The sequence below is a fragment of the Dermacentor variabilis genome, chromosome 8 (assembly GCF_050947875.1).
Source record: "Dermacentor variabilis isolate Ectoservices chromosome 8, ASM5094787v1, whole genome shotgun sequence".
Classification (NCBI taxonomy): domain Eukaryota; kingdom Metazoa; phylum Arthropoda; class Arachnida; order Ixodida; family Ixodidae; genus Dermacentor; species Dermacentor variabilis.
Window position 1 is genome coordinate 19,486,843 of NC_134575.1, and position 25,012 is coordinate 19,511,854.

Genomic DNA, 25,012 nt, shown 5'->3' on the forward strand with positions numbered 1-25,012 from the left:
GTTCCCACCCCCCGTAGAGCAGGTGAGCAGTGGCATGCGACGGCACTTCTGTCACGACAGCAAATACAAAGTCAAACAAAGCATTAGTACAAAAACAAGTATGCAAAATACACTATCATATACGTGTGTGATAATACATACATACGTACGTACGTACGTACGTACGTACACACACTCACACACGCACGCGCACGCGCACGCGCACACACGCACACCCGCGCACAAACACATACACAGCATATGTACAAGTGTTTTCTTTTATGAGTAACTCCTTAGAAAATGCCCCTGTTGCTCTTGCTCATGTGCTACGTGGGTAGGCGGACATTTCGAGCAAGCAAATTTTCAACGATAACTTCAGTCGCCACCTAAAATATCCGAAGTGACTTTTGTATCGCAATTTCAGGGCACGTTGTGATAGCGAAATTGGAGTCGATGAGTAGCAAAGTCATGTCTGCTGAGCATGAGTTCTAAGACTAGCACCACTTACAAGGTAGATACCATATGCCACAGTCAAACATGCTACAAAATGCATTGGCGTACCAGTTAACAGTCTTTCAAAAGCGTGCGTCTAACAGTAGAAGGGGATCTTAACTGTAACACCTCTGCAGTTTACAGCAGGTTCTGGGGATCGATATTTTAAAGCTGGTGCTAGTCTGAGGATTTCTGATATGCAGACAAGACGTTGCTACTCATTAGCTTCAATTTCGCAATTACACCAAGAGATCTAGAGATAGTGATACAGACAAAAAATTGCAGTTTCGCCTGAAAGGCAGAGAATCGACTGGGTTAGTAAATTATTAGACAGCTATACGGTGCAAGGACAGTAGATTTATCGGTCGTATAGACTTGTAAACAACCACTTACTAATTAACAAGCACGGTGTCACGCGCGAACAGGTAAACATGAACGCACCTTGCTGTCAACGGAAACCCGCTGTCAAAACGCTGGGGTGAAGAAGTGTGGAAGCAGCAGCGAGTGAATTGACTTTAATGCTGCCTGTGGCGTCAACGCGATCTAAGCGGCGAGAGCACAGCGCAGACGAAGCTATCAGCACTCGGCGCACTCTGTCCCCATTGTAGATCGCTTTTAAGATAAGACCCGCATGGCCGCGCCGCACACAGCCGCCGACGGTGTGCCGATGTCCAGCACCAGCTCAACAAGGCCATCTCCATGCCAAGCTGCCTTTGGAGTGATTCGAGGTTTACGACGTAACAGCAGATTTGGACGTCCCAAACCGGTGATTGCGAAATGTGGCAGCGAGTGGCCTTAAGCAGTCTTGACGGCAACGTTGCGAAATTAAATAAGCAACCTGTCATTCTGTCTATCAGCGGCAGCTGCTTGGAAAGTTGTCTGCCGTCTATGGAGCGAAAGACAGAATGATGGAAGCGCCATTTGTGAGTCATTCCGCAACCGCGCACAATTGGCTGGCTGACGCGAACTGAGCGCTTGGGAGAGAAATTCGACATTCATGAAACTGTGAAGCGAGTAAAAATTGTCTGTGAGCTAGCGCATCGATTTTCGGATTCGCTATTTCGTCTAAGCAAACGAGAAAGGAAAAGCAAAAAGAAAAAAAAAACCTTTTTTGCCGTTGAGCTGCGCCAAACAAGCTGCTTTGCAAATAAGGTGATGCCAAGCTCCTGCGAACGCCGCACTGTCCCACAAACTCAAGATGCCTAATATGGAATTTACGGGCTAAAAATGAAACAAACAAAAAGTCGCAGTTTCGCTCGAAAGGCGAAGCATCGATTGCGATAGCAAATCAGTAGACAGCTTGCGAAGTAAGGAAATTAGTTACATCGGCCGTATAAACTTGCACACTTTCGCTTACTAATTAAATTAACAAGGACGGTGTCACGCACGCACAGGTGAGCATGAGCACATCTCGCTCGATGACCGCGGAAACTTTCGGAAACCGCGAAAACGTTGTACTGAAGAAGTGCGGCAGCAGCGGCGAGCGAATTAACCTTCGTGCTGTCTCTCACTGCAACAGGAACAACACGTCGAAGCTCAGCGTATACGAAGCTACCGGCATTCCGACTACTTTGCCCACATCGCAGATCGCTTGCAAGATAAGGCGGCCGCGCGGCCGTGCCGATAGCAGTAGCCGCTAAAGTGTAACGCCCCCACTCCCTTGTCTCCGCTCCGTGCCTCGCGCGTGAGAGAAGACGGCGCGCTTCCGCCTGGCCTTTCTACCGCGCGCGCGTGAGAGAGAGAGAGAGAGAGATTGAGCCGTGATCATCGGCTCACCCTCGCAAGCTTTCACTCACACACACAGCGTACGGCGCGAGGCGACGATGTTATCGTATTTGGAATTTATACGGAACATCAGGGCTAGGGCGATGGCGTTGAAGGTGACGGCAGAAATGCTGTTGGAGTGTGTAAATACTACCGCAAGAGACATTAAGGAGGCGAACAAGAATTTTCATGCAGTTTAAACGAACACGAAGGAATACCAGCCTGGGACTGTAGCAACATATGTTTCCGACCTGAAATTTTTTCGGTTCTGCTACTGTACGGTCCAAAAATAGTCCAGCGGCGAATTATAGAATTACGTGAATTATAGAATAAGTCTTTGAATGACAGAAGTATATTAATGGGAAAAAATATGCACGATTGTCACAAGACATTGCGCAACAGCTCTCATAACGGTTCATGCCGTTCATCCGCCTTCAAAGAGCTCAAGTAAGCCAGTCAGAGTCACGAGGCCAACTTGCAATACAAAGAAATTGAGTAAAGTGAAATTCCCCCTATACTTACTTCGTGACAGCCATCTCTTTGAGATACTACTAGTCATTACGCCGCCTTCGCCAATAGTCCAGTTTACTCAGGAGCAATAACTTTGCGTTCGGCCTGTAACACAAAAGAGGTTGTAACGCTTCTTCGTCTGAGCACAATGCATAAAATTGTCATGCCATCGCTTTTCCGTTGTTATTCAGCACCCCCTCCCCCCTCCGCTTATCTCTTCGACGCTACACACGGAATTGCCGGCCTTAGACTGGCATTTTGCGCCATCTGGTAAAACTTCTTGGAACTCCTAAAGCGCCTGTAAAATGCTTCGACAAATTCTTACATTGCCTGACATACGCCTAGGCTTTCTCTTGTTTGGCTGGTTGGCGAAACGCAACTACTTGGACGGCAGTCGCAGGGCTGCACACATAAATATAAGGGCAGAACGACCGAGCAATTCAAGTCGTATGTTGACATTTCATTTTATGCAGAAAAGTGCTATTTACGTCAAGTGGTCTTTTTTAAAAACACGGGGAAGTTGCTTGCGTTTTTATTAGTGTTAAGTCACGCAGCTGATCTGAGTACGAAGGAAGCCAGTAATAACCACTAGGTATTTCACATTGTGATTCCTAAAGCTTGTTGGAAAAATAAGCTAAAAAATAAAATTATGGGTTTTTACGTGTTACGAAGCTTTAACGGCTCGTGAACCAGAGCGTCACTGCACAAAATTATTTATTAGAGCGCAGCGCTTACGCGGCCGTTCCTGTGGTGAGCGTCGGCGTTGTCCCACGGCGTAACCGAGCGAACGAGCGAAGAATGAAAGATTGAACGCGGGGCGCCCTGGGAGATGAAAGACGAGAGGAGGAAGACGGAGAGGAGGGTATAGCGGAGCCATGAGGCGGAAATCGGAGGAGTGTAAGGTGAAAGCGTGAGGAGCGTAGTGCGGCGACGATGGCCAGAGTACCGCGCGCTGTCTGGGAGGTCTGTCGGCGGCGGCTGTTGTGAATCGCGCCCACGTGTCACCCACGCGTTGCCTCTCGCGATCTCTAGATTAGCGAGGCAGTCGCACCACACTTCGCTTCGTTTGCAACTTACTGCACGAGATGGATTGTCCGCGCCAGCCAATATATCGCGAAAGAGAAGCACTTACAGTGCTGTGCTCAAATTGCGCTTTAGGGAATATCGAATTTTTTTTGTCTAAAGATTACCATATATACTTGAAAGAGAGAAATAGGAAAGCAAGAAGCCGGCTGACAACGGCTGCCCGAAGGGGCACAGCCCCTGCCTACAAGGAAGGGCAGGAACATAAAAATGGAAGATAGAAAGAAAAGAGGGGGAAACGTGACAATGAGATTACGCAAGCGTATTGCACTTAAGACTTTTGTTCGCTTAATATATATACATGCACCGTACACGAGAGCGAAACCATTACGTCTTACAGAAGCGCTGAACGGTCTGGTATTTATTGGAACAATATTCAAGCTGTACCTAATAAATATGAGGGGCGGAAGAGAGGAGACACATCAGCGCAATAAAAGGGAGGGAAACCGAAAAAGAAAACTGTCATCAGTAGCAAATTATTACTCAGCGCTTATGGTAGAGTCAACGTTTGAACAATGGCTCTTCTGTTCATAACTTTCCTAATAATAATCCTTTCTGCTCGATATTCTGTGCGAGCGTCAAGCATTACCTTGTACAAATATTGTAATTTCTTAAGTACGAATCAACCTTTCGATTGTAAAAAGTTCAACGTCTTTCAAATGCGTGCGCTGATGTCTGATGATAAGCAAATACCCAGTGAAGGGTGTTAAGCTCTTAGGCCATATTCCTATGTTTCCTGGAAGAACAAACGTGAATTGAAGGGAGTATGCCAATGCACCAAATCTCAACTGTGTGCTCAATCAGTGGATGATTTAGTTATTCCGTACCTCTGTGAGAGTCGCACGCAACAGACGAATTGCAGCAGGCGTCACTAAGACGTCGTCAAAGGAAGGGACGCATGCCCTTCAAGAAGCTTTCGAAGTGCCATAAGTACATTGACAAGTCTATGTCCCGCGTGTGAAGAATCTTTATGCAGCCAAGGCGTTCGTCCAATGGAACTATTGCCAGCGCTCGATGCTACCACAAGGTAGGTTCTGTGGTCGTCGGCAGTGTGCCTTTTGCCAGAGCACCGACGGTTCATGTAGCCCACGGCAGCACTCACACATATAGGCCGTTAAAGAAAAATAAAAAGCACTACTCCTGAACGTTTGCTGGAGCTCAGACGGGGAAATCAAGCGTAAACAAATCACATGGAAACGCGAACTTCGCGAGAAGATGGTTGTATTTCAAAAGTCTCAAATCTATAACGTTCGCGTGATAATGCTTTGTTGAAAGCCACTCGCTGATGACGCGTATAACTCGGAGCCATGTCACCGCGATACCGCCGGCAAGCGGGCCCTCAGAGGTCTTGCTTTGGCTTGACCTTGGACTTCGTTCCTTGTGCCGTTGCCTCAGGCTTGTCCAGTGCCGAATGTTCCATTGAAAAAGTGTCTAACTCGGCTGGAACCTGCAATAGAGTAGCGAAAGCACTTTTTGATGACTTGAAGACAGAAATAAAGATCTGCGATACCTTAGTCTCTGAATACATTCATTACGATGCGAATTGCTTCTTAGACTACCACAAATGCCCGGGAGTCGGCCTAAAGCTGCTGTAATCATGTTATGTGTCCCCCAACTGTTTGCAACAATGATGACGGTGCTATTATGACAAACGACGACGTCGGTATGATATTGGCAACCACAAAGATGACAATGACAGCCAATTCCGGGTTCGGGCTTCTGGTTCGCCTCGAGGGGTCGCTTGAGCTACCCTCTCGTTGTCAAGGGTTGACGTCCTGGTAGCAAGGAGTAATGAATGCATCGTGCAATCATGTGCTTCTATTCGAAGTATTATTTGCCTCTGTCTATGCACTTTACGGTATATGTAGGCTACAGTCTCGCCTCTTTTGAGATCTCGTAAAACAAACAAAAAGATCCTTTCGCAGATATATGTCTACATGACCAACTGATGCATCAAAGACAGCTAGGCTGTATAAGCGACTTCTCACAACCTTCAGAAGCACTATATCTATATTCGTCTGTTTGCTTGCAGTCCTTAGTGAATCATCACCGACGCGCTGGTCAAACGGCCGCCTCAGGACTCCCCCACGAAGGCTGCGTTACCAGACGACAGCGTCAGCTGCGACCACCACGACTGTAGAAACGCCTGGCTGACCTCCAACGTAGAGCAGGTGAAATGTGACGTAAGAAACAACAATTAAAGATTACTTACCGAAAGAAAAAGCAATAATAAGAAGAAAAGAAAACGCGCGAAGAAGTTTTTTATTCCTGATAGGCATACCCACGTAACCCTAATTTTAAAATCATTTATGATTACATTTGAAAGTAACAATTTGGGACGCTGCCTCGTCATAACAGGGGAAAGAAGCAAGAAAGGCACAACTTGAGGCAAGGAGCGAAATAGCACGTAGTACAACAGAAGGGAACCTACGCGCAACAAAAGTTGTCCTACTTGCTATTTTGTGCTTTTCCTGAAGTTATGCAGTACCAACTAGCCTACCAGTCTGTTCTCAAGAAAGGCACGCCATTGGTTGTCTCGTGCTATAAAGAGCGTCGAAAACGAATACTAAGCATTCTGTTGCTAGTCCAGTGAATGCCGTCATCCCTTCTTGTTCTTGTCAGTGCTTTCGGTTGGAAACCTCATTATACCATATACTCTCAATGCCCGTCACGCCAGCTGCCGCCACTGACGGCGTGAGTCTTCCGCACCACTATAGCGCCCTTGGCGAGGAATGCGATGAAAGCTGTAAACTCCGCCTCCCCGCCCTGGACTAGCAGGACCTTGGGTGTTTTCGTCGAGTGGCCGTGGTAAATGCTAATGCACTGAGAAATATAAAAAATCGGTATGAAAAAGCGAGGACGCACCTGGGCTCCGTCGGGGCTGTCGTGCTTCGGCAGAGAAGTGCGGTGGGACGTCCGGCGCGCGTCCGGGTCGTGGGCGTCGTCGGACTCGCCTTGCGGCGGGAGAACCTCAGCCGAAGACCCTCGGCCGATGGCTGCATCGGACGTTGCAGCAGCTGCCGGCGGCGCAACATTACCTCCGCGGGTCGTCGCTGCGGTTCCTGCGGCTGCGCCATCTGACGGCAACGACGACACTTCAGCGGGTTCGCTGCCTTCGTGTAGGGCGCTTTGTTGCCTGGGCGCTCCGCTGGCAGCCGCGACCGAGGTCGAACCTTCGACCGAGATGGTGTCGAGCTTTGTTGGTACCTGCGCATGTGTTGTGATGGCAGCTCGCCACTTGTACGGGTTCGCTCTATAACGTTGTATGTGAAATCGTGTTCTACCATGCAGTTTGCAAACGAGCATGAAACGAGGGTTAACGTCTGCTCCCGGATGCCTCACAATGGCGGCATGAAATTACCACTGGTACTTGTTCGATTTAAGCGCTTTGTATGTTAGGCAGACGCGCACAACGGTAGTGACCCTTATATTCGGCTATAAACCAATATGCGAAAGAAATTGAAAAGCTAATTTTGAACATATAACGCCAAATATTCTGAGCTCCACTTTTATTTTTACTGAATAACAATAAATAGGTCCCATTCCTTTCTTGAAATGCCTTGAAATGCTTGAAACCATAAAGGTGGTTTAGCCCTGGTTCTAGTCCTCTTGTAGGCCTTATCCTTCGCATTAACCTAACTCACATTGCCTGTATAGGATGCCGAATTAGTAAGGCAACTATACTGTACCTCCATTAGTGGAAATCGCGACACGATTGGAAGAACAAGAAAATTGTTCACATTTTGTTGCACGTACAGAACAGTGACTCGTGGCACTGACAGGGTCGGTCACCACCTGCCTCCTCACCCCTCCTGCTCCCCTGTCACCCCCCGTCCCGATTTCGTCCATTTGACAGACGGCAACCATAATTTGACCCCGCATTCACAGAAAAAGTCCAACGATAGAAATATTCTTAAGAGAACATTTCAGGCAATCCTGATGCTGGACAATGGACATAGTGATTTGTATATTGCTGCGTGCACAAAAAACGAATGACACATGCAAGTTAACAACCGACTGTCGTGCCTTGCTTGTGTCCTATATTTTTTGTTCGCTGCAGTTTAATAGGGAATTATCACCTACTCCCCACAACATTCAGGTCTTTTGCTGAACATACTACAAGTAAAGGTGGCCGATCAATCGCAAGAGACACTTACCAACGAATACCTTTGTGAATTCGGCCCCGGTTCGTGGAATCAAGAATTCTAGCATTTATTTAGTTATTTCCGATGCTTGCGAAGCTCAAGACTTAAAAAAACTTTGAAGTTTATTTAACGCAATAAATTGACAATTCGAAAATGTTCTAACGCTATAAGCTTATTGTACTTCCGACCTTTCGTTAGAATAAGGTGATTCAAGAAAAAGTTGTTTAATTCTGTCTTAATTTTTTTATTGGACTGAAGATGCTCAACCTCAATTCTAGAACACAGACAAGCCCGTGAACGCCCTGAACTGTTTACTGTGATATCTCTTCTACAAACCGGGGCCGCATTCGAAAAGCTTTTCGTTCGTAAGTGCTGCTTGACCTGCACCGGTTGCTTCAGCTAACGATATGTCCAACACCAGAGCTTGGTGTCATCTGCTGCTATGAAATATTCTAGCGCAAGAACGTTTTGGGAATACAGGCCCAGAGTTTGTGTCTGCTTTCCAGGAAGTGTACTTGTCATGGCATGGTGACCCAAAAAGGCGTAACGTGGGAGCCGAACATCTAGAAGTTTTGGCACTGGATTCGGCCCAATCGGTATCCCATTGCACTGATACTGGTTGTATGACCCAATCAAGCTTCTTAGCAGATGACCGAGCGAGTCCGCGCCAGCGCCAAACAACACGATGTCCTTGTACCCTGTGTGCCTAAACCAAAACGGGTTTTCACGACAGCTATTTTAATAAATTATTTAGGTCGTCCTGAGCATGGTCAGTATTTTTGTAAACGAATCGGAGTTGAGGAACTTTTTTAGTGTCAAAATAAAGAAAAATTGAGAATGCAATCTCAGTACTCCTTTAACGCTACCATTCATAGATAGCTTGGACATGGCGTCACTGGCGCAGATTTTCACCGTACTCTGGTCCTCCAACATGGCGGCTAAGATGACGTCAGTGTATCACATTCCCTATGGTGGGTAACCTACTTCAACGTCACAAAGACGCGGTCCGCTAGAGCACTGTTGGCGCCTGTGCAAAAAGCGCAGCAGGACCGGCTGAACCATCGGGCTAGATGCCACAGGACGCATGAACTCTTCAACGCATACACTGTTCATCCAATGTGGCGGATAATCGCGAGGAAATTGTGAGGAGAGAGCATACCGGGTTCGTGTCGCCCTGGTGACGCGGTAGTGGGAAGGCGCACTGAGTGTTGTCAGCCGCTCGTGGGGCGGAAGCCTCGCGGAGCTCCCGGATCGCCGGTTCGTTCGCGTCGTCGGGAGGCCCGACCCCTTGCGATGGATTCGCAACTGAGCGCGAAGTCCGGTCACTTTCGGGCAGCGCCGTTTGTGCTGGTGGTTCCGTGGTTGCCGCACTCGTTGCGTGAGTTGCTGGCAACGCCGCCGTTGGGACCATGCCGGTAGGCTTGCGCTTTGGCTTCCGCTTCACGGCGCCTGCGTCAGAGCAAAGCTTGTTCGCTATACTACGCGCATCGCGTGCGAACTTGTGCCAGAAGTTGCCATATCCTCCTCGGATCATTATTATTTCGATGACAATTATATGGACACTGCTTACATGGAAACTGATATTATATGGACACGACGCCGTTGCCGTCGCCGTGATGTTCTGCACAAATTCCAAGGGCGATGACGTCGTCGCCGCGCATGGTAGACTTTATGTGCGAGTGTGAGCCGACGATGGCGACTCAATTTGCGCGCGCAAGGGAGGAAAGTGGGCAGGAAGCGCGCGTCTTCCGCTGGACGCAAGGCACCGGGGGGATGGGACGAAGGTGTGGAGGGGATGACCTGCCGCGGTGGCTTAGCGGCTTTGGTGTTGCGCTGCTATGCACGAGTTTGCGGGATGAAATTTGGGCCGCGGCGGCCGCATTTCGATGGGTACGAAATGCAAAAACGCTTGTGTCCGGTGAATTGGATGGATGTTATGAGCGTCTCCTTTGGAACGGGGCGGTGGGTTGCGCCACCAAGCTCTTGTTATTATGCTGCCTAATGTCCTACCTAGGTTAAACAATAAAAAAAAAACACTATGAACTCCCACAACCAAATTTTCTGATCCTCTATTGCGAACTGTGCTTTTGTACGTCTCCGTTTTTTGTCGTTTCCCTACTTTCCTTCCACCAATCCTCCAATCGCCTCTTACTAATCCCTTCTGCGGACATGTTTACTTTTCCACTGCTCTCGCTAAATTCAAGGGCTTCAAGGAGACCAGTGTTGCCTGAATCGACCGCTGGGTAGACCTCTTCACATTCTAATAAAACATGCTCCGTAGTTTCCCTAGCTTTACCAGTATTAGAGCCATGTTAAAGATCCCCTTATGGTGAAAATTAATCCGCAGTCCCTCACTACGGCGTGCCTCATAACCAAATTGTGGTTTTGGCACGTACAAACCCAGAATTCAATTCGAGGTGGGCGGGGGGGGGGGATCGTTCTACTCCGGCGGCTGCAGCGTATGGAGCGGCCCGCGGCTTGCGGGCCCTATTACGAAAGCGATCTGCGATGGGACAGAGTGGGCGCCGAGTGCTTATAGCTTCATTTGCGCAGTGTTTTCTTCGCTTAGTTTGCGTTGAAGTGAGAGGCAGCACGAAGGTTAATTCGCTCACTTCTGCTGCCGCGCTCCCTCGCTCCAGCGCTTTGACAGCGAGCTTCCGCGGTGATCCAGTGAGAAGTGTTCATGTGTGCCTATGCGCGTGTGGCACCGTGCTTGTTAATTTAGTTAGTAAGCGAATATGAACAAGTTCAGGCGGCCGATAAAACTGCTATCCTTACTTCCTTACGTACAGTGTCCCCGTGAAACTCCCTTTAAATTCGAATTTTAACTAAAGGAAATGATTAGTCCTAGAGATTCGGGTACTGCGATATGCCACGCGTAGAAACTAAAATTTTTTTTCTTTCAGCATAAGTGGCCTTCAGTGCTGGCAGTCGCGACAAACTAACGATATACATTGTCCTGCTTCTAGCGAACGCCTCCTTTATCTCGTGCTTTGTTTCCTCAGACGTACGTTTCGTGCCCGAGCCGGACCATCGGCTAAGAACTTATTAAGCCACGCCTTAACTGTTTTTAGGTCGGCTGATTTTCGCTCACACGTTCATTCGAAGTTTCCTTGGTGCGATCGGTCAACTTTTAAGGCATAATGTGTTTCCACTACTGCTTTTCAACCCAACAGTTGGATAGGAATCTGCACATTACAACGTATTGAGCAATAAAAGCATCCGCTAGTTCAACAACTTACTGCTCTCGGTGGCGTTGAGCGGTGCCGCGGCAGACTTCTTTGTCTTGCGCTTGCTTTGCCTTGTCAGCGGCGGCGACTCGCCGGTTTCCCGCATCTGGTTCCTTCCAGCGGTGCCACTACGCTTGGTGCTTCCCTGCACTTGCTTGCCCTCCGCTTGAGGCTTCCCGGACTGGTGGGCTGCCTCGCTAGGAGAGACCTTGAAGGCGTCCTCTGGTGACGAAGGCTTTGACGGCACCGAACAACGGAATTGAACAACGAGGAGTGCCGATCGCGAACACTTGTTGCAGAGTAGCAGCTCCAGCAGGGCGCCGACACACAAGCTTATGTTGTCTAACAAATAAATGTTGTCCAGCAGAAAGAGTTCAGAGACCGAAAGAAAGAAGACGTAATGGCTAGGGTGCTCAGAATAAAGCGTAATGAGGGTACGTGCCTCATGTGTGTGTGTGTACCCTCAATGAGGGTACACGCACCCACGCACGCACGTACACTATCAATCAAACAAGTTGGGAAATGAAAGAAAACAAAAATTGATGTAAAACTGTAAAACGTACAAATAGCGTATCTCGTGTATAACATGGCCAGCTTCTTCTTGAGCTCAAATAGTGTGGGAGCATTGCGCCAGCCTTCATCGATTTCACCTTTGCATCACCTTTGTGCCGGAATGCGTTGAAGAGTGAAGTATTCTATTCTTAGTTTCATATTTCATTGGTTGGGAGGGATACTGCATTCTGCTTACTGTTCACGTGATTTACTGGATATTTACATTCCCGACGCTTCAGAAAGTAAATTGTTAGCGTTCAGTGCTTGTTGCGTCTGTTGTGAGGCTCGTGTTTTATCACCATTTGTTTTGTTTTATTACATTCCTACGTCTGCCAACGTATTTTTTTTTACGCGCAGACCTCCAATGGTCATGGCACTGATGACAGGTCGAGGGCTGACCGATGGTTCCCCACAGCCTACCTAGGAAGAACGCTTTCAGTGTGCGCGCTGAACCAATTTTTTTGCACTTGTTCTAGTGCCATTTTAGGAGCCATGCAATGCTTAGGTAGGACGATTTAGATTATGTTGCAAAAGCAGACACCAAAACATGTCGCAAAACAAGAAAAGCGTACAAGGCGACGATTGACACTTACTCTGATTGACATTGCGACCATTGACGACGGGGGTAGCATGCTTAAGCAATAGCACTAAAATTGATCGATTGAACTTTGATATGCACAATTGCCTCTGCTTCTCCGTGCAAATGAATATACGCAGCGTTTCACAAGAATGCCTACATGACACGTGCCCTTGCTTTGCTTCGCAATTGAGTTGATGATGAACGTTGGAGGCCGTTCAGCCATTTGGAGCATCTGAAGCGTGCTACAGCGGCGCTACCGTTATTTTTCATATGCTTGAGGGAAATCATTCGTTACACTGTGTACACTGCTATCTGATGAATGGAAGTTATGATGCGATGACTCAGTAGAAGCTGAAACAACTGGACTGAAATGAGGAGACAATGAAAATTAGGCACCACCTGACAAGCTGCGACGGTCATCTCAAATTTTATTTAAAGAACGCCAATCTTTTATGGTCGGCCAAGAACAAACACCCGCACACTAGTACAAGACACGATTAGAAAATCTCATGGAAAAAGGCTATGTATTTTTCTGGCACTGCAGGGAAAGGCGTACTACCTCGCATTACTTGCCCACTTGTATTGACAGCCAGGCGCGCATATCATTCGTGCATGTGAACTTTAAATTTTGTGTTGTGCTAGGGAACTACATTTGTTTGTCCTGGGCAAACTATATAAGGACGGCGTTCTTATAATGAAAATTCAGACGGTATATGTCAGCATTTGTAGCGTGGAGTTCATTTATCTTTGTGTCCTCGCTTCAGTCGAGCTGATTCAGCCCACATTGAAGATGTACCAACCAGTCTTCGCCAAGATGTTATTACTAGAGATCGATGACTAAGTAACAGCTAGGCCACTGTAGCACAACTCTGACGCTGGCGAATTAAAATTAAATTATAAGGTTTTACGTGTTAAAACTACGATCTGATTATGAGGCACGGCTTAGTGGGGGACTCCGGAAATTTGGTCCACCTGGGCTTCTTTAACGTGCACCCAAATCCAAGTACGCGGGTGTTTTCACGTTTCACCCCCATCGAAATGCGGCCGCCGTGGCCCGGATTCGATCCAGCGACCTCGTGCTTAGGAGCCCAACGTCATAGCCACTAAGCAGCCACGGCGGGCGACGCCGGCGAATCGGGCATGTCTTCGTTAAACTTCGCAGTTTAGCAAAAGCTCGACCACGAAATTACGTATAGACCGTCTTGTCGGTTAAGGGAAAGAGGAACGCATCCTCGAGCCAGCAAGCCGCTCTCGTCCCCGTACTGGTATGTGCCCTGCGCCGTTTCTCTCAGCGACAGCTTGGAACCGTAGCGGTGTCATTGCGAACGAGCGTGATTCTGACGTGTTCCGTCCGCGATTGCTACAGTGTCACATGACTCAAGGTAAACGGGCTGCCACTGTACTCTATTCGGCTGCAAAAAATAACTTGAGCAAGCGAATGTGAAGCTCATCTTCAGCGGTGGCGACTCCGTGAACTCCGCCGCTGCAGTTGAAGACAAACGCCAGCTTTGTATTGCCAGCATAAATAGAAAGGACTTGAAGCCACCAGCTTCGTCGCGTTTGTGTTCAGAAGGGTATCGTTCCCGGTGAGCGCATGGCGACAAACTCGGCGCCCGTAATCAAACTGGGATGGGAACGAAAGGTGCGTATTCGAGTCACTGAACTAGCGACAAGAACAGACGAAGTCAACAATGTCTTCATGCGCGCAGATTGAAGTTATTCAGATATGTTCGAAGGACATCACGCTCGGCAACGAACATTTTGGTAGAAGTTGACTGGGGGGAAATTATGCAAAGAGTACGTGCCGACGAAGAAAATGACGGTTCATTCGTTTTCGTTGTGTAACTAACGTAATGCCTACCGTGTGCCGGCCGCCCCTAGTCGACATGAATTCTCCCGTGATTACGAATCTCCGAGGCAAGTTGTCCGGCCGACGCCGCATTTCGCGCGCTGTATAACTTCAGGAAATAAAGTTGCTGTGGCAGAGAGTCGTTCGTTCTCCCGCACTCTCGAGTTGGCGGGGTGCACTTGCACAGTAACCATTCCAGACCGAAAAGTGGGCATATTATTTCAACGGGTTGCGTGCGGCCGGTTGATAGGGGTATATCCGCGGCCACTGTTACAAGGTCATTTTATCGAGTACTCCATTTTACCGGCCCTTGCGGTCGAGTAACCTTACAGTCCACTGCTCTTTAAAGCTTGATGCACGGTAGCTGGGTAAACAATGCTGAGAAAATAGTACTGCGAAAATTTTAGAGCACGAAAACTAGCAAAACGTGTTGGCCTCCGAGCATCGCTAGTTATATTTATTGGAGTGTGCGGCACGGCGCATGGCGCACGGAGACACCTATGACTGGTGTCACCTGAGTGGAAGCCTAATACAGAGTTCGAGGCTGCACGTATAATGATAACTCATTGCACGTATGTTGCATGTCGACAATGACTCGACTTGCCTCGTATTTAAATCATGGGCAGCACTATGGCAGCGCCTCTAGGTTCATTGCTTTTCGATATTGCGGCTATATTGAAGCTCAACGCTCAGTCTACGACATGCTAAGAAGTCCCTCAACCGCAAAAACTTACGACCTTTCAGAAAAACACGAAAACGTACCACTCGTCGTCAACAGCACACTCTCTGTGCAAATTCCAGCATGATCTCACATACCAGCGTGGCACTTGACGATAGACGGCGCTGTGGTCGCAAAATGGCGCTTCCCTCAATAAAACCATGGAGGAAGGAAAAAAAAAGGAGAGACCATTACGCCACGCAACCAGCCTTGGCAAGCGAACGTGCGGAGAAGCCGTTTAGTGAACACCAGCCCTTTGCTCAGTGGTGGCCCAGCACGTGACCTCTGGAGTTGAGATCACGGAGCAAGAATCGAGATTTGCTGTGAGGTTAGGTTCCCAGTAGCTCCGCCAGTACTTTTTATTCGGTGCACGCTTGTTCGGCTGCCCTGCCGCTGCTCTGCCTGTAGAGCGGGAAGACTAAAACCAACCGCGCGTTTTGACGTGCGATCACGTGTTGGGCCGAAAGGTTTGGCTTCAATCGCGTTGCCCGATGCTCCCTCCTAGCTTTTTCCTTCCTCTATGAATACAACGTTCTATAGAAGCCGTCGTTCCACGGCATGATAACATCCGGCTCCTCACCGATAGTGCTTCTTCGCCAGACGACACGGTGACGGGAGACGTCACCGGGGGCTCCTTGGGCGACGTGGGCACGGGTTCTGCGCCATGGGCAGTGGCGTCGCCCTGGTTTCGTCGACACCGGAAAACAAAGAAGCCTTATCGATAAATACGCCGTGTCTCGGCCTCTTAGGTCGCTGTCACTGAGGGCAGCATGATAGTCAGTTCTTCACCAATAAAGCCTTCTCAGTGGTCCTGCCAAATCTGCCAACATATCTTATGATTCTTGCAGCTTATATGTAACATGAATGACAATATTACGTTGTTTTCGATCAATGCTCATAGCACTCTGTCTCGCTGCTTTCGGCCGCTGTCACACTAGGCAACGTGCCAGTGAACCCTGTCGACAAAAAATGCATTTCAACGTCATGTCAGATCGAAGCATCAGAAATTGTATCATTGCCGCCTGGGAGTAGGAGAAGCGCCAACAGTACGGTGGCGGAGGACTGAGTTCGTCTACTTGTGGCTCAGTGTGACAGACCCCTTAGACTGAACCACTTTAGGCTCAAGTTATGGTTCTCGGTAGTCGTGACTAAAGAAGCAATGAACCCGGGGGCGTAGCTTTCCAGTGGCACCTATGTGATACCATATCGAAATCGCCTTAGAATTATGTAGGGAACGTGTCCGACAAAAATGAACGCTGCATCGATGTCATGAGCGTACCCTTTGATACATTGGTGTGGATGACGTCAGTGATCTCATTACACGTATTGCTGCTTTTCTTCTGCATTTATTATGAATTATAAGATAACCGCGTCTTTCGTTGCAACAAGTCATGAACTAATAAAGTATCCTATCGCTCGTGATGACATAGAGTGTACACTTCGTTCGGTGGTCTTGATTGTCGCAGCTGTAATACTGACGTGACCGCGTTCCTTTTCTTTGGCTTTGAGATGACGCTCCTTGTCAATGACACCCTAGTAAATCATAACGTTCGTGTCATTATATGACCGCGCCGAAGAGCAGCTTTTGTCTACCTACCACTCGCCACGGTAGCATTCAGGGCATGGCCTCATGCTATCAGTGCGAGGTCACAACGATATACAGCACGAAGGCCTCCACGAAGGCACCTCTGCCAGCTCAAGCAGTTTTATAGGGGGGGGGGGGTGGAGGCTCATATTAGGGAATGGCACTGAACGACGTCAACGCCACACCAGCCTGCTGGCTACTCAGTCTTCCCGGTAAGCCGAAGTGACGCCATTGAAGTAATTTTTTTTGTAAACACCTGAATGCGTGCCTGTACACTAAGCGTGCAATGCAGGTAGCATCCATGTCTTACATACCAGCTTCCATTCCTTCATAGTTCGTCGGGCTGGGTTTGCGCGACCAAGCAACCGAGGCCATTCGAAATGAAAGTAATCCAGCCATGTGCTATGCACGGCTATCTGTTAATATTATCAATACTTATTAGAGGAATATTTTCTGCTGTTTATGTTTACCCCCGGTGTGTATTTTAGAGAGAAAGTGTTCAATGAACAGGCACTTTCTTTGACCGAATGTGATGTTTCGATACGAACATTGCTTTATCGTTGAGTCGGAGATGGGAGCTGCATCAGGCTACACATGTGATATTCTTTCCTCCCCTCGAACTATGTCACTTGTTGGGAAGAGTAAACCTCCACATGAAATCAAACTTATCCTGCGTGTCAAACACGTGTTGTGTGGAAGCTAGAGCTGACGATGATGTTATTGCTGCAGTCGTCCGGCTCTTATTGTCATATGATGTCCCTTTTGGGCACGGCAGTAGAGTAATTACGAAGACATTAGTGAACAGATGTGGCACGTTTCGGCTATCATCGTGCGATAGAGTTACACATATGGATTTGCATGATGTTGTGGACTGACCTTCGCGTCGCTCTTGGCCTCTCCGAGTCCATGCAAACAAACACGAAGAGCCACCGCATATGTTTGCATCGGGTGGTCCCACGCGGATTTCCCGATTGGCACTTCGTACTAACTAAGCGACGTCCGGCACCCACTGCTCAAATGATCTGAATAAAATGCATGCACTGCTGTGGGCTCCAGATGATTTCGACTAATCAGATTTTTCGGATCAAACGGCTTTGCCAAAAGAAGGGTTTAGTGTGTATAGTCGAGCAAAGAAGTCTACTAGAAGAGATATAAGGGATAAGGCGACTGTGGTATGACGAGAGTTTACAGTATATGTGAACGGACAAGTCACTACAATAAAGATGTCGCTTAAAGGTACTCCTAAAGACCGTTAGTTTGAGCCTTAATAGGAAAGTACCCATCTAGAACACCAAAAAAGTCACTTTTACCGTAAGAGGAGCTTTATTAAGCCATAAAAGGCACAAGAAGAACAGACAGGCCGGGACGTCGTCTTGAAGTTCCCGCACCAGTCCACCGTGACGTCATTGATTTAATCATGTGTCTGCGCATATCTAACATTTTATCTGTTCTGACGGGCTACATTGTATTCCAAAAAAATCTAAGAACTTAGCAAGTTTCAGTGAGATCTACTATGCAACAGCAGCCCCTATACTTTGATGTCTGTGCGTCAGTGTGTCGTTGCGGAATTCAAAGTTCCAGCTAGACAAATATAAGGGCTCTTAACCTTCATTTTGTGTTCTAGATCTGACTCTTTTACCGCGAAATCTACGGAAAAGACATGGGGTTTTTAAAAAAGGCGAATAATCAAGCCAAATTAATTAATTGTTTCTCTTTAGTGTTTCGGCAACCCGTCCATCGAGCGAGATAAGTCTTTACAAGGGCGCGCGACCAGCTAGGACTCACCGGCGTTGGTTCTTTGTCCGAGAGCGGTGTGATGGGACACGTCCGGAGGTCGCCCGCGGGTTGCGCCGCTTCGAGGGGTCCTACCTCGGCGGCAGGCTCGCGGCCTTGCACCGGGCTCACGGGTGTCGCGTTCTCACGTGAAGGCGGTGACCGGCCCGTGTCGGCCTTGCGACGCGACGCGCCGCCGATACCGTGGTCGCGGTCGTACTTGCGCATCAGCAGCCAGATGAGCAGGGCCGTCAGCAGTGCTCCGACGACGACCAGGGCCATGGCCAGCGTGTCACCGAACACGGTCATCGTGCTGGAGGGTAAGGGTAGAGCAATGGCGAAAAGAACGCGCATTGAGTGCTCAACAGTAGACGTGAATCTCCACGTGATTGAACGGCTGAAATTAAATTATGGGCTTTTGCGTGCCAAGACCACTTTGTGATTGTGAGGCACGCCGTAGTGGAGGGCTCCGGAAATTTCGACCACCAGGGGTTCCTTAACGTACACGCAAATCAAAGTACCACGGGTGTTTTCGCATTTCGTCCGCATCGAAATGCGGCCGCCATGGCCGGGATTCAATCTGGCGACCTCATGCTCAGCAGCACAACACCATAGACACTGGGCAACCACGGCGGGTATTGAATAACTATTCAGTTGTGGAAGATATGCAAGAACTTGTATAGGTAGGTGCTCTGAAACTGTATGCTTGGTCAGCCCAATAAGTATTGTGTGTTTTAAGTACATTATATGCAGCAATAATATGAAATCAAGACTGGTTCCGCGAGAATCATGTACAAAGCGGGTTGAATAGTTTAGATTGCATATTAAACCATTTTAGCCGGAAGAACAGAAGAGGCCGATCAATTGCATTAAAATTATTTTCGGAAGAAGAGTACAAACGGGATCATATGAAGAAGGCCCTGTCGAAAAATTGAGCTCACTTCAACTGAGTTCAGTAAGGAAACGCTAAGGCTTGCCGCGATAAGACGTCAGGCCTCTACAAAAATTAGCTTTGTTAGTATAAAAGTGCGACACAGTGATTTGACACTTGCACAGTGCGCAACATACTTAACACCACGCCTATCAATTTTCATGTTCTTTCGCAGGTGAAAGGGCGTCAGCGAACGTCGTTGATTTTTGAAATCATGGCAGGTTTACTACGAAAATGCATGGCGACATAAAAAGCGTTAATAAGGTGCCCTGGCCTCGTTCTGTGGATGCGCACCGACCAGATCGATCTGCAGGTGCGGCGCCATTCCCTGCCTTTTCATATATTGATCCCAACTCATTATAGTTTAAATATTATATAGCTCGCGCTACTATCGCTGTATTTACCCTGTTAACTGACTTGGATTTGGCGTACTGATCCACAATTATTCACATCAATCCACATAGATGGCGACAGCCAGTAGAACCGCTTCTAGCATGCGGGAAAGGCGGACAACTGACACTATAAAATTATTACTACTCGCAGGTGGTGTGATTGGGCGGCCACAAAAAAAAAAAAAAAACACCCACCGTTGGCGCGCCGCAAGAATTGGAAGCTTACCGACAGCTCGAGTGTGAGAATGCTGCGTCCGGCCGCTCGAAGGGTCTTTCTTCTTCTAGCTCGTGATGTTTATGATGACGATGGTGATCATCAGAAGCACGGACGCATACAAAAGAAGTGGGTGGTCGAGGTAAAAGAGAAATGAAGGGGGAAACGATAACAGAGATAGAACTTCGAAGTAGCATCAATAGGTAATACATCACTTCAAGGAAAAAAAATCAGGCCTTACAGCATCCGTAAAATTCACGCCAAATATTACGTATTAAGCAAGTCTGCATCGCACATAAGTTGTAGTGGAAGAAGAATAAGGACGCGCTAGTTGAGCAATAAACGCGTAGACGGGGAACCGAGGGGCCGTCATTTTCCCTTCTTCCCGTTCATTGCTTAGTCAGGGTCTCGACTGCGGCAAGTTTGATGCCGTCAAGTTGCATACGAGGGTTTATTGGTCAGCTGCATGCTCTGAAAAATGTTCACCTGCTACCTGACGCCATGAGTCGAAACGATGTTCCACATTCGCCGCCATGGCCCCGAGTGGCACTGGCTAACACTCTCAGGTTTCTACTTCGTACATAGCAATACCGAAGAATGTGGATTTGGGGAAAGGCACATCCACAGCACAATTCGTAACGCAACGCACGCCTAATGGCGGTGGTGGGCGCTGGTCCCACCAGCAAGAAGTTCTTCTTCCCGTCCATTTTCCTTTAATTTTGACTTGTATCATTTCTACACTTCTAATAAGAACTAGAAGTAACTTTTCCTGTGCTTTCCTTGGCTTCATTATGTGCCGGCTTTATATGGAGGAAGTTGAGCAGTTCACTTACGACGTGTAAATAAATCAAATTCCGTGACATTATGAGCCCAAACCAGAGTATAATGGTGAGGCACGCCGCGTAGTGGGGAACTCCGTAATTAATTTCGACCACCCGGGGTTCTTTAGCGTGCACTCAACGCTCGGTACGCGGGCGTTCTTGCGATTTTTCTGCCCCCCTCCCCCCGCTTTCCCTCTTCAACTAAAGTATGAGGAAATGCACAAGTTGACAACAGTGCGAAAACGCACTGATCAGGATGGAAGACAAAAAAGAAAAATGACGTTACACATACACGTTATACTGCTAGCTTCGCGGAACTGAAAGTAGAGCTTGCCGGTTGGTGGAATAAACGCCTTTTTATTTTCGGACACACTACAAACAAGCCGTTGCTCCTGCTAAGCAAACACCAGGAAAACGGTAAATCACGTATTACCGTTGTCTATTTTCGGAGTTTTTCGATCAGTGTCGCGACTTTCTCATGCAGTCAAACTGCACAGTCAAGCAAATCAGCATAGACATTAGAATCTTCAGACGCATGCAGCTTTGGCAATGGTGTAGAATGTAATCTGCCCATTCTTTGATTTATTAACCAGTAACCCATTACCCACGACATATCAACAAAATCAATATGAGGCTATAAATAAAGCCTCCTGCGTCATACACAACCCATAAGGAGTCGGTGGAATTCACAGGAAAGTACCAAATGTCTGTGAGGCTTGGACGCAGCGTATTGATTTGGCAGACGGTAGTGAGTTCTCCATCGCCATTGCGTCCTTCTTAGTGCTGCGCTCGTGTTACCGCGTAGGCATGCGCATATTACCGACAAACTCAACGTCTTCTCTAAACAGAGCTTGTTTCAATAGAGAACGTCCTCAAGATTTCCCTGTTGACTTGTTCATGGATAGATTACCACACGTCGCCGTATTCGAAAAAAAAGTTGCAGTAGCCTATTAGCTGGTGGTTGCTTCGATCACCGCATATAGATTAAGAAGTAGTGAGTTCTACCTAGGGCTTTTTGGGCACCGATTCGCTGGTGGCTTGCAGGGTCGCCGTGATGAGATTATGTGGTGCCTGCGGTCGAAGAGCAGAGAGAACTGTCAGTTTGGTGCTCACAGAGTATTTCAATATAAAAATTACGGCTAATACTAAGATACACTAATGATTTGTATTGGGGGAGCTTCGCCCACGCCTGATGAAATTTAAAAGCAAGGTCTAATTAGATAATTCAGTACATCACAAGGCAGGTCACATTGGTGAGCCAAGTGACTATATCATCGTTGCCTGCCAGTGATGTACTAGCAGAACCAAAAGAAATATAGTGAATAGTAAACATTATCACGAGGATGTTAGATACAATTATAAAACGAGGACTGATACGACGATGCGGCTTTTATGGTTATCTACATTGTTAGCTGCGGCCAAGGTCCCGAGGACAAGTCACGGTCCCCCTGGTGCAACAAGGCAAGATAGGGTGCAAGTTGACGATAAAAAGTAGGAGCGTGCGAATAGTGTTTTTTGATACCGAATCAAATATGAATATAATAGTGCCAGAAGCGAATGGAATCGAATATCGAAAGCTTTTCGAATAATCTTCGAATAAGGAAAAGTCGCTATCTTAGTTGATGTAAAACGTTGTTCATAACGCAGTATTCATAAACGCCGCAGTAAGGAAACCCGGCAGCAGCAGCGAGCGGGTTGACCTTTGTGCTGCCGCTCGCATCAATGCGAACTAAGTCGCGAAAGCAGTGCCGTGCGGACTCTGTACTCGTTGCAGATGGCTTCCAAGGTAGAGCGGCTCGGCCTGGCACGCGCGACCGTCCGGGCCGCCCGGAGTATAACACCTCCCAACCCCCTCGCCACCCTCTCTCCGAAGCTTTACGCGCGACGGAAGGCGGCGCACTTCGTCCCCGCTTTCTTCCGTTGCGTGCGCGAGATTGAGCCGCGATCGCCGGCTCACCCTCGCACACCTTCCCTCGCACATACAACACACGGTGGGTGGCGTCAGTTTTATCACCTTTGAACTTTATACGGAACCTCATGGCGACAGCGACGGCAGAAATGAGCCTAGAGTGCCCATATAATTGCTGTCGCAATAACAAAGCATTACGTTAGTAATGTGCTCCGACTAACAGGAATCCTTTGATGCACAACTTCGTTACGAGCCTTGAAGCATCAACGGGCTTAACTGCGCATTCTCGGTTTGAATGTATCGAAGTTTAAGTTCTTTTGTTCGTTTTGATTTAGGAGGGCTATGCCAAATTCCTATCTTGATATTATTAATGCGATATTTTAGAGCTTCAGGGCTTGGCGCGAGTGCGATGTATAAGACATAAACGGTTTGTGCACGCTATGTGATATTGTTCTCAACTTTAGAAGGACAAAAGCAAGCGTTTGGGACGTTTTTTCCAGGCACGTGCGTTCTTCTTTACACGCCAGGTGCGTAGCCCTGGTGAGAAACCCTGATCGTCGTATGATGCAGAAAAAATGACGTTACCGTGTCCGTCAGGGCCTGCATACGCACAACGTTGGCGGCTGCGATGAAGCTGTTGGGCAATGGAACGTTGTTGAAGCACAATGTTAGGGTCGTTCTAACTTGAAAGCTGGCGCTTGGATTCCGTGCAGCTCGAAAAACAGCCTCCACAGGGTTCAGCTTCTTCTTCGACTGGTTAAGCCGCACTGAACAGGCTCACGAAGGGGATTATAACATATCTTACAAGTTTATTTTATTTCAGAAAGGGTGCCTCGTCGCTGACTGGAAAATCGACAGAATGATGGTTTAAGGAGCTGTCAGAGACCCTGTGCCAAGCCCCTTCTCCCATGAGTCACAGAGTAGAGCGGAATTCAGTGAACATGTTCATTAGCCAATTATTTCAATGTGTTGCCAAAAAGATAATACCTTTTAAACGAACGCAGTCCACAGACGGGTCCAACCTGCGCAATATTCCACATATTTTAGGCAGCCACCAATTTGTCGTTGTAATCTTCATCATCATCCGCCTATTTTATGTCCACTGAAGGGCGAAGGAATCGTCCTGCGATTTCCTCCTCCTCCTCCTCCTCCTCCTGATCATCATCATCATCATCATCATGATCATCATCAATTACCTCTGTCCCGCGCCAACCAATTCCAAGTTGCGCCTGCGAATTCCTCGATTTCATCGCCCCACCTAGTCTTCTGCCGTCCTCGACTGTGGTTGTGTATGCCACTTTCTTTAGATTAGAATTCCCTATATTTCTTGCCAGTCATTGAGATTCCAGCCAAAAACATGCTAAATTAACATATCTCTTCATTGTCTTTATTTTTTTTCGAGGTTTGCATTTTCAGAATGTTTCGTTTTCTGGAGCAGAGAACAGGATTTACGGTTATTGTTCACCTGCGTGAAATAAAATAAATTCAGTATCTAACACTCTTCGTACTGCCCGACTCCAACAGAGCCCGGCATCAGTCAATTAAATGCAACAACTTGCCGGACGCTTTGAATACTGAGTTTACTGCAGAGGGGACGTTCTCGGTGGCTGGCGCCCACATGAGGAACACTAAACGCCTTTATGTTCAGGCCAGTACGAAGTGTATTGCTGCCCACTAGATCACTGGTGCGGTACTGCGTACCTTTCCCAAGGCAACAGAAAGTAGGCTCTGGCACACAAGCTCTCCTTTGAAAAGAGGTATTTGTTGAAATGGAAGAGCAGAGATTTGTGTTATAATATCGGTGTTTCATGCGTTGCATAACCGACAGACTTAGACTGTGCACCAGATTCTGTATAGTGCAAGCAAAAAATAAAATTTCCCTTCCCTTCCATTCCACTCCACGGCATATAGAGACATGTGCCTGTGGAGTGGATCAACACCAACACTCTTTCACATCACGTGGGCATGTGCAGAACAGGGAGAAGAATACGAAACAAATGGCACGGGGAACGAATGGGAGGCCCGACCCTGGAAGATCAGCTACGGCTGATTAGACGAGCTGAGCGGATGGCTTGTGCCAGGGGGGCCTCGGAATAGGGGCACCATCCTGCCGGACAAACTTCGTTTTCCACCCCCGTATTGCATCCCGTGAACTGGGGTAGGAGCCCGTCCGGTTTCGGTATATAACAGTCTTTCTGCTACTACACTACATTACATACCATATTTTGAATAATAAACCATCACGCAGAGCGAAAATATTTGTTACTATTGCTTATGCAACCTCGGAGGTGGGCAGCACGTTTGAATAGGAAAATTGCGAGAAAATCAAACGTATAAAATCGAAAGTTATTGATCGACAAAGCCATCACTGCATTCGTGCCAAGATCGCCACCTCACCCTGTTCTCGCTAATGTTACTAAAATAGATGACTCGAAATAATGTCTCATGGCGAGTGCGCATCCACGAAAAGAAAAATAGAATAGGT

At 47.8% G+C, this 25,012-nt stretch overlaps 2 protein-coding genes across 3 annotated transcripts in view; both read right to left on the bottom strand.

Annotated features, from left to right (window-relative positions):
* LOC142589765 (uncharacterized) overlaps nt 1-1,167 on the bottom strand; it is a 34,498-nt gene extending 33,331 nt beyond the window's left edge. Inside the window, exon 1 of the mRNA XM_075701346.1 lies at nt 913-1,167. The gene's annotated coding sequence lies outside the window, so the exon portion shown is untranslated. The remainder of the gene's footprint in view (nt 1-912) is intronic.
* A 3,612-nt stretch (nt 1,168-4,779) lies between these two features.
* LOC142589767 (uncharacterized) lies at nt 4,780-21,976 on the bottom strand. 2 transcript variants are annotated; one of them, XM_075701352.1, is made up of 7 exons: nt 21,624-21,976; nt 18,273-18,573; nt 15,483-15,584; nt 11,216-11,438; nt 9,133-9,422; nt 6,694-7,035; nt 4,780-5,275 (listed from the first exon to the last, which is right to left on the bottom strand). In XM_075701352.1, the coding sequence occupies exons 2-7, from the start codon at nt 18,567-18,569 to the stop codon at nt 5,168-5,170; spliced, it is 1,362 nt and encodes a 453-aa protein (XP_075557467.1). In that variant the 5' UTR covers nt 18,570-18,573; nt 21,624-21,976; the 3' UTR covers nt 4,780-5,167. The 2 variants fall into 2 exon arrangements, with proteins under 2 accessions (XP_075557467.1, XP_075557466.1); XM_075701351.1 differs by lacking the exon at nt 21,624-21,976 and adding an exon at nt 19,810-20,019.
* Between the last annotated feature and the right edge of the window lie 3,036 nt (nt 21,977-25,012).